Raw genomic sequence first — 15,287 nt, forward strand, 5'->3', positions numbered from 1 at the left:
GCCTGGAAATAGATTCCATTATTTTAACCAGTAGGGAATAGCTTTGGTTTAAAGGATATCAACGGAACCTTATTAAGTCTATAGTAACATTTCCATTGCAGAGGAGGTAACTCCAAAATCTTTTACCAAATCGGTTGAAATTGGAATAAATGTCTCCCATTTCCACAGAAAATCTTAAGATCTAATTCTAAGGCTCTTCACCCGTAGGCATTGGCATCTGTACTGGATTTCAGTTACACCTTCACATGTAGCCTCCAGGAGGGCATATTCATTTAGGAAGAGCAGAAGTCAGAGTGCTCTTCTGGCATCTGGCATTTTGAGTCTCAAGCAATGGTACTCCTAAAGCCATTCCTTTTGGGTTCCTGGCCTTAAGCTGTCTAGTCAGTTCCTATCCAACGCCATCAACACTATTCTATTTTGGTGAGAGGCTCCACCAAGTTGATGGCTTTTTGAAGCACATTTGCTGTTTACCATGTCCAAAGAAACTCCATTTCCCCAAATCCCAAAGGCAGAAGGGATATATATATATATATATATATATATATATATATATATATATGTGCCTATCAACATACCAAAGCCACATGTCTACCTCCAGGCTCCCTCAGTGCCACAAGCACCAGTTACACATTTCTTCAAAGTCCATATGAGCGAGCATCCTAGCTCTTCTCACCTCCTCCCCTACCTTAAGTTCCCTCCATCTCATGGGCTTCCCTCCCCACAGCTGCTCATCCTTCTTATAACCCTGCTATTTCTCAATATGCTCTCCCTATCTCCTCCCTTCCCCAAGTCTGCTCTTGCTTCTCTTCTGAGTAGGTCAAGTCTGCCAGCCACGTACATTTTACTTCTTTCTCTCTGTGTTCTGAATTCCTTCAGATGCCTGTGGCTTTTCTCTCTCCCATATCTACAATAAAAATCTCCCCCTAACCATACTACAGAGTGGTCATGTTGGTTATGCCATCAGTTTATACAGTGTTCTGATGAACTATTTGGGTGGCTGCCATAAAAAGAAAGATTGAAATGTTTGCTCTTTGTATGGCTCTGTGGAGCCATTTCAGATGGAGGAACAAGGGAGTTAAAGAGACCTTGATTGTCATTTGGGTAACCTAGGAAAATGTTACCTGTTTGTTACTTTGGTACTTCCCAAGTAGAATTCTGGCTAGCTAGCCTCTTCTAAACTTATATGATGAGTTTGAAAATAACATGATGTAAAATTTAATCTGTTTCTATGGATCCCGAAAAAAAAAAAAAACCCTCAGTAACAAACATCCGGCCACTTCATGCTCACTTTTGTGTTTTGAATCTTCTGTATAATAAAAATTACAATTATTGACATGCCTAATTTGAAATGTGTGTGTAGAAAGAGTTTCAGGAAATACATATTGCTATTGCAGAAGACCTGAGCTCTGGTCCCAGGCTCCCTCTCTGTTACCTGCAACTGTAGCTCCAGGGGATCTGATGCTTTCTGGTTTCCTTGGGTATCTCACTCCTTCACTCCCCCTGCATACTCTTGAACACATCCATACATGCGTGATTTTACACACACACACATGCATGCACGCACACACACACACACACACACACACCAGTCCCATGAAGATGCAAAACCTACCATTTGAGCAATCTTGCTATTTAAGATGATCTTGGGAATAACTAGAGGTCTGGATTTTCATGGTGGAAATGGGTTATAGCTATCTTCCAGTTTCAACATCCTAAATGATGTTAGAGTTACCTCTTCAGAAGGAAGGATGGTACCATGGTTCTGAAGGACATCGGGTCTCTATTGAAGCCTAGCAAGATAAAACTGTTGCTCCTGTTCAAAACAATGGAATCTGCCTCTGGCCCTGAGTTGAGATATGATATACCATTGTCATCTTCTCCTTCCTTAAACTCTAATTTTGGGATAGACTCAGTAATTCATGGTCCTTGCCTCCAAGCCTGAAGACATGAGTATGGTCCTGTGTGATACAAAATTGAGGATAGACTCAAAAGAGTTGCCCTCTGCCCTCCACATGCGTCCAGTGGCATATACACCCAATCACCACTCTACACCATGTGAAATAAATAAGTAAATTAATAGATGTGATTGTAAAAAGTTAATTTATCTGGGAGTTTTAATCCCTTGGCTAATCACCCACACCATGGATGGTGTCTCAGGAAGGCTAATTCACCAGAAGCCACACTGAAGAGATGAGAGGAATAATGATCACTGCCATGATACAATGTACTCTTTCAGTTCCAGAGATAGTTAGTAGCCAAACCCCAGTCTTCCTTGTTCTTTCTCAGAAGGAACTCCTAGCTCTCTCCACTTTGCCTGCTTATCCAGGATGTGGTTAGCTGCTGAACCTCTATAGCTGAACATGCAAGGCTAACTCAAAAGCATGGCTTCTCTCTGTCTTCTCCAACTCTCTTTTCTGGGCAGCTGCCAAGATTTTCAGCTTAACTTCCCCCACTGATTTTATTTTGAACTCTTAACAATTTTTTTCTCAAACTTCCTTCTGAATCTTTTCTTAAATTTTTTTATTAACGTGACTAAGAACCCAGAGAACCACTATTTCCTTGGTAACATATGGCAACCCAGATAGGATTTCCTAAACTTTCTGGTAATTCTAATTCTGGTAGTTTCTAATTGTTGCCATCTCTTTTATATGTATTTATGCCTCTTGTATTATATAAATCTTCTGGTAGATTTCTGAAGCAGTGTATAGAGACAGAAGGTAGAAAGAGATTGGAGTCTGACCTCAACAGATAAAACTGTTCATTTTAAACAAAAAAGGACAGCACTCTTGATGTGGGATTCCATTCTGTATGCTGTGAATAAAGAAACTGCCTTGGCCTGTGATAAGGCAGAACTTAGGTAGGTGGGGAAAACTAAACTGAATGCTGGAAGAAAGAAGGGCGGAGTCATAGAGAAGTCATGTAGCCCTGCCAGACACAGATGCTGGAACTTTACTCAGTAAGCCACAGCCTTGTGGCGATACACAGATTACTAGAAATAGGCTACATTAATATGTAAGGGTTAGCCAATAAAAAGCTAGAGCAAATAGGCCAAGCAGTATTTTAATTAATACAGTTTCTGTGTGGTTATTTTGGGAGTCTGGGCAGCCAGGAATCAACAAACGGCCTCCTCTCCTTACAACAAATTAGTGCCAACATGATTGATTAAAAATCTACTAAAACCCAAGAAAGCTTTAAAAGGAATCCTAGACACAAAAGCACAGAGTTAAGCATGGTTTGGTAGCAGCATTTTTTGGGTGGGCTCTGTTTGCTAGAAGCAAGCAGAGGCTTGGCTCCTTTAAGAGAGGTTTTCCTGATTCAATGGTAGCAGAAAAAAAAAAAAACGCTGCCATTTGGAAATGTTGGCTTTCTGGGCTGTGCTGCCAGCGCCAACTCTGACTCTTTCTGGAGGTCCAGATATGGAGCATTTAAATGGGGTTTGTGAACAGAGTGCTACAACTTGCTTAATGGCAAAATAGATTGGCTGTTTACCTAAAAATGGGGCTATGAGCACAGCTCTCAGAGGCAGTGAACAGGTCTGCCATGCTGGACTGGGTAGGGCAAGCAGGCAGTGCCATATTTCTCCTAGCAATGGTGCCGTTTAAGTTCAAAAGAAGGGCTTAGCATTTTAAGAAGCACTTCTGGTCAGAAAATAATTACAGAAAATAAAGACAAACCAGATAAAAAGACCTCTAAATGGGTCACAGTGTTGGATAAATGTATGTAGGCTTAGGAGAGAGAGAAAAAAAGGACAGTTATAAAAATAAGTAAATGATTTAAGGTAAAGTCTTAAAAACCTGTGGATTGCTTCCAGACTAATACAGTTTGATGGACCAAGACCACCTGAAAGGTTGCTGTGAATAACCGCCCCCCCCCCCCCACACACAAATTACTTTGCCTAACAAAAATCAGGAAGCAGTTTGGAGAGAGCTACCCCAAATTCCCTAAGTAATTGTTTATAAATGTTTGTTTACATTTAAAGGGGGATATGATAAAGAGATCAATACTTTGCATTAGTATGGATCTTAGCTTATTAATACAAATTTAAGGACAATTTTGTTATATGTTTATTTTTGCTCTTGATTAAGGTATTGTGTTTGTACAGCTCATTTAAAAATGTAATGTGTAATTAAGAAATATAAGTTAATAGATAATCGTCTATAATAGTCAAACTTGTTAGTTAGATTTTCTAGATGTACAGAGATGTATTTCAGATGGATAGGTATTCTTCAAACCTTTCAAAGACTACAGAATATTATATTTAAATGTTTAAGAACTTAGGACTTTTCATGACAATGAGACACATATGCTCCTGGAAGCAGTAATTACTTTAAGAGGATGATGGGCATCAAAGAGGCTCCTCATGGAGTTTGTTAGCCAACTGGGCAAGAAACTGCTCTTGTCTGGTCTGCTTCATGGTATGCTGCAAAAATTGGACATGCAGAACCCACAGAGAAATGACTGCTGAACTTGCCTAAAGGAGACATGGTCCTTCAGGGTTCCTGCTACACATAAGAGTCTGCCAGACATTCTGCAGGACACAGAAAAAAGTGACTGAAAACTGCCAATATAGACAGAACTGTCTTTGAAATTTCCAGCTTCATGGAAAAATTTGCTGGATACTGTGGGCCTGTAGGTTGAAGATGGATGCCCCAATGTTACAGAAGAACTTTGGGTGACTGTCCAGGCAGCGAGATATCTCTGTCAATTCTAGAATTTTTGGAAGTTGCTTACATTGCACTTCTTGTTTACTTAGGTAATATTATATCCTTCTGGAATCTTTGATGGAGCTGAGGAATTTATAGTTTAGTTATCATATAGTTTATAGTTATAGTCTATCGCCTTCTAGATTGCAAAGAGCAGGAGGACACTCTGAGATTCCTCAGGTTAAAATTCTGGGAGCTGTGAAGCTTTCCCAAGCCTGTGTTCACGTGTTTGCAGTTGTATGATGATTAGCCGCTAAGCTCGGAGAGTTCCACATGACCTAACAATGTGAACTCCAAACCACACCTTAAAATAAATAACTAAAAGATATTGGACACTGGCTCTCTAAGAAGTACGTTTGGCAACAGGTGTGAGGGTATTCTTAAGAGACAGTTGTGCCTGTTTCCTTGACTATCAGTAATTGGAATTTTTCCAGAAAGCTCAAACTGAAAAAAAAAAAAAAAAAAAAAAAAAAGCCTGGTGCCAGGCAGAGAAGGAACTTGTTTCCAGGAAAAGAAATTTCACTTGTGAGGACTCCTTTGGGAGACAGCTGACAGGTCAATTGTGGGCAAAGACTACCATGATGGGACTGCTTAGTGATGAACCCCTCTTGGCCTCTGCTAAAACCCAACATCACGTCAGGACCCAGAAGATAGACGTGGTGGTGGGGGATCACTGGACTTCTTTGTCCCTTACCCCAACAGGGCCAACTCTCCTTTTTCTGTTTTCAGTGTTGTTTATCTAATTGGCATAGTGGGGACAGGTGTCTGAGCCTAGCTCATCAGGGCTGCCAGGGTCCAGGAACTGGTTCTAACAATTCTGGTCACAAGCTCCTTAAATAGATTTCACAGATTTTTAGTCAATGATTCATGATTTTCCATTAAAACGGATTGTGTCATATGCACATAGAAATACTTTTTTTCTTTCTCGAATCAGCCCAGGTACCCCTTTCTTTATGGTTTAATGCCTCTGGGTAGAGCCTGCATGGCAGTGTAGTACGATCAAGGCAAAGTCATTCGGTTTTGACCGTGTGGCTGCCTGTGGGTGCTATCATTTCAAGGCATCTCCCTCTATTTCCGTTTTGGTGTCAGTTTTAAAAATGCAAACGTGTTGGCTTGGTCTCATACTTTTTTTTTTTGTCTATTGAAACAATCTATATCACTTTGACCTTCATCCTATCGTATAAAATGATGTTGAAATCAATCCATTCTTTTCTTCCCAGAGTTAATCTTACTTTGTAAATCCATGCTTCAAATTGTTATACGTCTTCTTGAATGACTGAGCCTTTCGTTTCCCTAAGATACCTTCTCTCCTTCCAGCAATGTTTGTTACATTGAAGCCTCCTTAGGGGCGACTTGTAAAATGAACCCACTTTTCTGCCTGGGCAGTTAGTGTGCTATCTCCTCTTTTGCTCCATTATTTCTATCTTCTGTCTTAAAGAATTCCCATTTGTAAATAAAGTCAGAGGGTGGCTCTGTAAGGTGCACTTGATATGGCAGGAATGGTAACACGTAAGACGCAGCGTGACACACACTAAGGCCCTAATCACAGACTGTTTGTTATACCATCCTCGCATTAGGAAAATACGTCGTAAATCTGTGGGAAATTTGGGCTTTTTCGAAGTTTTTCTTCTTATCTGTCTTATTTACTGCTCTATACACTTCATGGAATGGATACAATTAGCCACTTTCAGATAAAGAACCTTTGACAAAACCCACTCTGAACTCCGTAGACAGTCCATGCGGTTAACAAAATGGTTAACTACAGGTTTGGGCATTTCACAACTGGGTTTGCAGACACAGTCATCCAACTTCTTATTTGGTTTCTTTCCTTTGCAGAAACTATCTGTGAAGCGTATAAAGAGAGGGAGCCTTTTCTTTCATTTATAACTGGCCAAGAAATCCAGCGTTCATTAGCTTCTTGGTCCTTGCCTTGCCTCCGCCTCCTTTGTCTATGAAGACAGTCCGATAGGTCTTCCAGGACAGTCCTATTTCCTCCTCATGGCTTGGCATACTTATTAACAGCCCTTTATCTTCCAAAAAGAGCCTTGGTTTGGATGCTAACTGCATTTTTAGCAACTTGTCATTACCAACTCGCACATGGTGCCATGTTGCAGGTGCCCACTAGGTGTCAGTAGCGTAGCCTGCGAAGAATCTTCAGAGCAAGCATTTCATTACAAAAGTCAAATCAAAGCAAATAATTAGGAGTGGTTCAAGAGCTACCTGCAGCTTTGACCGGTTCCAAACAGGTGAGACAGAAGAGGGAGGTGTGGAGGACCAGGTACACTACAGGTGACTTCTTCCTGGGATCCAGCAGGGCAGGAAGGATTCCCTTCCTTATCAAGGACTTCAGTGGTTCACCGAATGAGCGTCCTTTCCAATTTACACTCACGAGATGAAGCCGGTGTTCAGTGAGTGAGGAAACAGCTCCGAATGAAGAGAAATTCCTCTTCGTAGATTTCTCTTTAGTTCACAGTCGGATGAGGGTCCTGCAGGTAGAGCTTACTGGAAGCCTACATCTGCTGGAGAAGCTGAGCTTCCAGAACAACGGCAGATTTTAAGAAGATCTGGAAGCATGCACCTGCAGAATCATCACACTGGACTCGTTGGGGAATGATTTCTGGATTGCACATATATTGTCTCTCACTCGGTAAGGAGACTGGAAACGCCCGCCTCGATGCACGGCACACAGCAGGCCCCAGGTGTGTAGGAAGAGACCCACAGGCATGGGTCTCGCAAGGCATATGGCTTTTCGTTCTTGGAACTGGTTGCTATGGCTGATGGTCTTTGCATGTTCCGAAGCATCCTCATATGTGAATGAATCCTCCAACTCCACTGCCCAGCAGGCACCTGATGCTCGGTTTGCTGCTTCCAGCTCAGACCCTGATGAAAGAATATCTGTGTTTGAACTGGATTATGACTATGTTCAAATTCCCTATGAGGTCACCCTCTGGATATTGCTTGCATCTCTTGCAAAGATCGGTAAGTCCTCAAATATATATTTAAGGGGGATTACTTCTTATCCCATGTGAAAATCTCTTATAGACAGCCGATGGGTCAAGCAGATATTAACTGTTGCTTGTAGTGCATAAAAATCATATTCCCTGAAATCAGGAAAAAGTCGTGGCTGTTTGAAATTTAAATGCATATGCCTACACCATTCATTGTTTTGTTTTTGTAATTCAAGAACCCAGTCATGTGACTTATCTGTCATATAAAAATCTAATGCTCCATGCTTAAAAGAATATAAAATGTAACGTGTACAGAGCTTGGGGAATGCCAGGGATTGAATAATATTTCTTTATGTAACATGATCTCCCTTCATTCCTAGCCATGTGCTGTAATTTGTCAATAGCTTTGGTTATTTATTCTTTCCAACAGACTCATGTTTCTTGCGAAGTGACAGGAAGCAAGGAGAAAAATAACCACAGGCAACTCTCAGCACCCCAGCAATGGGGTGCGGGGTATATGAGCCAATATCTGCCTATTAAGTATGGCTTGCCTCCTAACTCAGATGGAGCTGCCAGCCGCCCTGCTTTCCTCTGTGCGTGGAAGGGAGCTCCAGTGAATGCGCTGAGCTCTAGTCAAGTGTTCTTCCTTCAGAAGCCACAGTAGTGGTTCACGTTCTACCACCAATGTGCACCGCTCTCTCCTTAAAACTGCTTACTCCAAAGTCGAAAATCCATACAGTTATGCCAGTTACTGCATATACTATTGCTTTTGCCTTCTCTATGACAAACTGTAGATAGTTTGAGTGCACAGATTGTCTTGTTGATGTAGAATCTTTCAAACATTTTTATCTCCACATACGTACATATATAAACATACATGAGTACATATACATGCATATATATGACAGATGTGAAATGTAGGTTGAGCCGTGTGTAGTCTGTAGTGAATATTTACAGGCTCTTGTCTATCTCTGTAACTCCTTCCTTCCTGTGTGCTAGGGGCTTGGGAGTACTTGGGTACCTCTTTCAAGCCTATGCCTCTTAAACTATGAAAGTTTAAAATGGAATGGAAAGGGCCGGTTGGGAGAAAGCTGAAGTTTGCTGAATGATGAGCTTACACCAAGCGCCCATCACTTTGAAGGAGTGCTTGAGCAAAACTGGCTCTCTAGATGAATCCTGTGCTCAAGCCAGACCCGGGTCTGGCACCTTTCATTTGGTGGAAGGATAATGGGAACTTTCAAAGTTGTCTCCCGTGATACTTTTGTGCCATTTGTAAACAATGGGGAGTATTATTTGTCTCCCCTTGTCCCTCTCCCACAGCTTCTCTCCCTCTGCTTGGCAACAGCTGGCAACAGCTTGGCAATGGCTGGAGCTCTAAGGGTCCTTAGAACACAGAGCTGTTGCTGACTAGCTGGCTCCTTTATCTACCGCTAGACATCTAAAAGCAGACGTTGGCGTTTGTACATTTGCATAAGGGGTTGTTTGTTATTTGGGCATGTTGCCTGTGGGAGACTGTGGGAGACACTGTTGTTCAGGGGACTCTCAGTTAAATGTTACTGACTTTCCTGATGGTGGAATTCAGTAGGATTTTAGAAAGGAAAATTACTGTAGGTTTTCAGTTGAAACATACTTACTCAAGAATGAGTTTATAATTGCTAGTCTTCAGGAATCTAGATAAGTCTATACTCCTTAAGCATTGGGAACTGAAAAGAGGCATTATTTATTAAATATACACTATGTGCCAAATACTGGGCCTGACATTCTGTGTCCTATGATGACTTGTTTATGAGAGATACATAGTAATAGTAGTAAAGATGATGGTAATGATGATGGTTTCTAGTCTTTAACATTTAAGGAATGTCTATGAGTATTCAGATTATAGATTATGAATAATAACATAAGTTTCAGCCTTATTCTCACCATCATGTATTATTTCTGAATCATTCAGGCACATTTGTAGAGTACCCAGGCAATACCTGGAAACAAATGGGTTGGACCTTAAGGGGTTAACCGAGAACTCACTGGTCAGCACTTTGACAGGAAAATAGCAAAATGTTCCCCATTCCTTTTAAATAGCCAGCTATAAAACTAGAAACACGAATTATAGAACAAAGATAATTCAGGTCACTTCTGACTGTGAGTTATCTCTTAGCTCCATCACACTTCTTGGAATATTACGGAACCAGTCCTGGAACCACTAGGAAGAACAGCATTGAAGGCTGTCTTCCATTTCCCAGGACTTGAGTGTTTCTTCCCACTTCCCTTCAAGCATTGGGGTTATAAAGATGAATGGTGACTGACTTTGTGAAGTCTGCTCTCCTTCCTCAAGGTGATTTAAAGTGCTTTAAGCACTTCCCATTGCAATGCGACAAGCATGTGACCTGTTTCTGCAACAACTCTGCAGACTCATTTTGCCTTAAGGCAGGTAGATGCATTTGGAGGACCAGGAGCCAGAATGGCAAAATGTAGGTTCCGAGAAAACGCACAGGCTCTTCCAGTTCTATGGCATAAATTAGAAGTTAAGTTTGATTAAAATAAACACGAATTGAGAGACAAAAATAAGGAGGGTGAAGAAGGAAATAAGAAGGCTAAAAATGTGATTAGAAAACTGAGAACCGAGGCTTTAGAAGGCCCTGAACTGGTCTTGACACCAGCGAAGTCTGAGAGTATGAGTCATATCCTTTGGTGATAATTTTGCTCAACTATATCAACCTGTATAATACATACATACACACACATATATGTACACACATGCACGCAGACACACCCCTATACCTCATATGCATATATATCTTGGAGCAGTTCAAAGTAGTTCTGAGGAAGACACACATCTTCTTTTTATAAAGCTAAATATAAAACTCTCCAAGGAGACATTCACTGGTTCTCCAAAGCCTCTGGAAAGAAATCTGCCTTAGGTAATTAAAAAGCCAAGCTCTCTCTTAGATGGCACAAAACCATCTTCCAGTTTTCTTTAATAATCTTACTAATTGATACCTTGTTGAAGCCAGGTGGTATCTCTCAATGAGGGAGCAAAGTGTCTGTTAGGACACTTTTACTCTTTTTCTTCCTTCCTTCCTTCCTTCCTTCCTTCCTTCCTTCCTTCCTTCCTTCCTTCCTTCCTTCCTTCCTTCCTTCCTTCCTTTCTCTCTCTTTTTGTCTTGAGGCTCCCTCCCCTCACTTAAAACACTTCTCATTCTATTACACAAATGTGGATATCTCAGCCATTTCCCAGTTCCTTCCATATGAAAGCATCTCTGATGACAATTTAGCCCATTCATTCATTCATTCATTCATTCATTCATTCAAATACATTGAGACCCAGCTATTACACAGACTTAGCTGTTGATATTTGTTAAGTGATATAATGATGAAAATTGTTAAGCAATATAATGATGTAAATCATTTCCTAAAGTTTGGGGGAATTTGCAGACGAGTACAGATGAGTCATGCACAAAAGTGGAAAATAAGGATCACTGTTACTAAACAAGCATTAGAGAGATGAATTGTTTTGATAAGACATATTAATTTTTGGGGAAGACTATTAATTCCTCTCGTGGGGAGTTGGAAAGACTTAGCCTCGAATTCGGAGCAGGACCTAAAGACAAAGGAAAAGGACAATTTAAGCAGGGAAAACAGCAACAAGACAGGAAAGGAGTCTGTTGGCAAAGGATTTTGATTGGCTGTATTGAAGGATGGAGGCTCTTGGGGCAGGGGGTGTGGCTTGAGGACCCCTGTTGTAATTGGAGCGGCTGGGCTGAGTCCCCGGCACCCAGCCGCCCGCATGGCTAGCTTATGCCCTGAAATAATTACACGGAAACTGTATTCTTTTAATCACTGCCTGGCCCATTAGCTCCAGCCTCTTATTGGCTAGCTCTTACATATTGATCTAACCCATTTCTAATATTCTGTGTAGTACCATGAGCTGGCTTACCAGGGAAGATCTTAACCTGCGTCTGTCGGGAGTGGGAGAATCATGGCGACTCCTGACTCGGCTTCTTTCTCCCAGCATTCTCTTCTGTTTACTCCACCCACCTAAGGTTTGGCCTATCAAATGGGCTAAGGCAGTTTTCTTTATTAGTTAACCAATGAAAGCAACAGATAAAATACAAGAACCACCTCCATCAGACCCCTATGATGATCCTCTGATTTCTGATGTCTTTGTATTTATAGACTATTTTACGTACATTTTACTAAAGTCTCATAGGTCATATTAATTCTGTTTTTTCATTTATTTGTGTCTTACCATTAAAACTTTGCCAACCGTGGGAGATGCCGTATAATTTACATCTTTGACTTTCTACCCCAGTAAAGTCAGCAGTATGTTTTTCTTTACAGAAGAGTACTTAAATACCGTTAGTTTACAATCCATACGGTGCTCTGAGTGCCCTCCACATCCTAGGTGGAACTGAGACAGTAAGATACACAGGGTCAGAGACTATAGCTTCTTAAACCGTGGCTTTCAACCTCACACATGGTTGTACACCGGAATGCAGGGCCATGATAAACTTAGTAGCAACAGTAACAGAAAAGGTTCCTGAAGAACTGGCCGACAATCAATCCAGAAATCAAGTGTGTAATGAGATCAGGGTGTTTTTGTATGTGCTTGATCATGTCGCATCACGAGGTCTCCATGCAGCCTTGGTTGTGAGCATGCAGGGTGTGCACAACTGCTCACACAGGGACCACTGCCTAGAACGCTCGGTTCTTACTTGAAGCTGCTGTGCACTATGGACCACAGTGTTGTGCCTTAGTTACACATGACAGTTTCTGAACGTGTAGAATAGAATGGTGTAGTATAGAAAAAAAAAAAAAACACTTCTGATACTTTTCGACCATTATCCCTAAACATGCTAAATTCCTCCGGCTTTGAATTATGCTGTGTTTAGATGCTTGACTTTAAAATTACTATTTGAGTTGCTAACGGGAATTCTATATATAAAATAAAATTTAAATGCATTTTGGCTTCGGATTAGAGAAAAATTTACCATAATTTCTGAAATATCTTTATGCCTTTTAGTGTATATTTATACAAAGTGACATCAGAATTGATAATTATAATATTTCCATTTTAGCTATTTTTTTAGTATTTTCTACATGCATGTATAGCATTTAGATCATATTCATCCCCACCCACCTCTCCCAACTCTTCCTGGATACCCCCAAGACTGCTTCCAAGATTCATGCACTCCTTTAATTTTTTTTTAATGACCCCATGAAGTCCAACTATTGCATAGGTCTGGGGTCACCTACTGGAGCATGGTCAACCCACCAGGAACCACACCCCTAAAGAAAACTGACTTTCCCCCTTCTACAAGCCATTGACTCTCGATAGCTCATCTGCTAGGCACGGGTCTAGTGTGTCCCTTCCTCACCCACCCATGTTAGAATGTTGGCTGCCTTGATATTGGGCATGTCTTGGGCCAGAAAGCACAGTTCCTGTGATGTCACAGGCACAATGGTGTTGTCAGTAAATGTTTTACCTGTCTTATAGCACATCCTTTGACATGAGTAGATTCATAGATTTTAGAGGGACGTTTAAGATCCAAACTATAGAAAAGCTATGCAACCAATAGCCTGAGAAATATAAAGACCTAAATAAAGGCTCGGGAGGTAGAAATGGAGAGGAAGGGATGGACTTTAGGGACAGATAAGGAGAATAGTGATGGAGGAATAGTGATGGAGGAAATCTGGGTTGACTACATAATTGATAAAACCGACAAGGGTCATTCATAAGAATGCGACCCTATTTTCTTCTTCCATGGGTCCAGTTGGCAACATTATTAAGTTAAGAGGGAAGACAAAATTCAGAAATTTTATGTCTGTGCTGTGGAGTAAGCATGGGATAAGAAGAGATCTTGGAGCTGGTCAGATTCCACCTGAGCTATGCACTGGGTGACGCATGCATGTATGCTTTGCACACCCACTTCCCCCCTTTCCCCTCGTGAGTCTTTTGGTATCCTTATAAGAAGCAAGAGGCAGGGAAGCAGCGGGACCACAGGCTGTGACTGGTGGCAGTGATGTTAGTACACAATCTAGGTGACACTCCCAAGTTCCTGCAGCAGATGCGATACCCGCCTCGGAGCTGCCAGCCGCTTATGCACCACCCCGCCCTACTGTCTCTCCATGTAGCCTGTTTCATCGGCAAAGATTAATGTCCAGTCTTCTGTGTGCCCAGGTTTCCACCTTTACCACAAGCTGCCCCACCTCATGCCAGAGAGCTGCCTCCTCATCATCGTGGGCGCGCTGGTGGGTGGCATCATCTTTGGCACCCACCACAAATCGCCTCCAGTCATGGATTCGAGCATTTACTTCCTGTATCTCCTTCCGCCCATCGTGCTGGAGAGCGGCTACTTCATGCCCACGCGGCCCTTCTTTGAGAACATCGGCTCCATCCTGTGGTGGGCAGGCCTGGGGGCCCTGATCAATGCCTTTGGCATTGGTCTCTCCCTCTACTTCATCTGCCAGATCAAAGCCTTTGGCCTTGGCGACATCAACCTGCTGCAGAACCTGCTGTTCGGTAGCCTGATCTCGGCGGTGGACCCCGTGGCGGTGCTGGCTGTGTTCGAGGAGGCACGCGTGAACGAGCAGCTTTACATGATGATCTTCGGGGAGGCCCTGCTCAATGACGGAATCAGTGTGGTGAGTCACCCAAATCGCGTTCCCGGAGGGATGTGGCTGGGGTGGTCGCAGCAGTCAGTGCTGCCTCGGATCTCCATGTCAGGGTTGTGGCCTGAATTCTGGTAACATTTCCGACGGATCCACTTTCTGTATCTGACTTCTCATTAGTTGCTTTAAAGAGAGAAAAGGAATAGAAAATACATAATCCAATTTACCTGTCAATTCAAGGATTTTTTTTTTAATTTATCATGGAGAAACTATTATTTACAGCCAATCTTGGTATTCTTGTTGGTCTAGACAATATCTTTGTTTCTAATACATGTCTATATGTATATATGCCCACATACATATCATGAGACACTAGATGAAGTTAAAATAAAATTCCTCTGGTCATTGAGACATGCATACATACGCTCCTGCACAGCTGCAGATACATAGTGTCTTGGCAAACACCGAGGGATCACACTCCATATGTGTTGCTGTAGCCACCCTGGGTCCTTGCATGTCTCCTCAGCTGTTACACAGTGCTTTGTAGATGAACAAGGTTAATTAACACAAGTAACAAAGTTAATTAACACAATACGTTCACACAATTTATTTCACAATTTCCTCTGTGGGTGATTACTTCCATGGTTTCTAGTTTTTATATAAATAATGTTGCAATAAATAAGCTTTATTTCTTCCTGGCATGATTTTTGTATTTAGGACTATTTATAAACAATGTTTTGTCAATAATGAAATTTCTAAGTTATGCATTATGTAGATTTAAACTTGATACATGTGGCTATTTTAATCACTTTCTATTTACCCCACTGGCAAAAGAGAGGCTACCATCCTAGAGTTGTGGGGATGGGCAAAGACATGATACCTGTGTCTTAGTTCCTTTTCCATTGCCATGGCGAAACACCAAGGCCAAGGCTGTGAAAAAGAAAGCGTTGAATTGGGCTGTGGTTTCAGAGGGTTGGAGTGCATGGCGGCTGAGCAAAGGAAGCTGAGAGCTCACGTCTTGATCCTTAGG

At 41.7% G+C, this 15,287-nt stretch overlaps 1 protein-coding gene across 2 annotated transcripts in view; it reads left to right on the plus strand.

Annotated features, from left to right (window-relative positions):
- The first annotated feature begins 6,894 nt into the window (after window positions 1–6,894).
- The window catches only part of Slc9a4 (solute carrier family 9 member A4), a 53,363-nt gene continuing 44,970 nt past the window's right edge, over window positions 6,895–15,287 (plus strand). For both annotated transcript variants that reach the window (XM_057751319.1, XM_057751320.1), the window contains exons 1-2: window positions 6,895–7,682; window positions 13,827–14,290. In XM_057751319.1, the coding sequence (XP_057607302.1) occupies window positions 7,427–7,682; window positions 13,827–14,290 (720 nt within the window). In that variant the 5' untranslated portion in view covers window positions 6,895–7,426. The remainder of the gene's footprint in view (window positions 7,683–13,826; window positions 14,291–15,287) is intronic.

The sequence above is a fragment of the Chionomys nivalis genome, chromosome 19 (assembly GCF_950005125.1).
Source record: "Chionomys nivalis chromosome 19, mChiNiv1.1, whole genome shotgun sequence".
In the NCBI taxonomy this organism is placed as follows: domain Eukaryota; kingdom Metazoa; phylum Chordata; class Mammalia; order Rodentia; family Cricetidae; genus Chionomys; species Chionomys nivalis.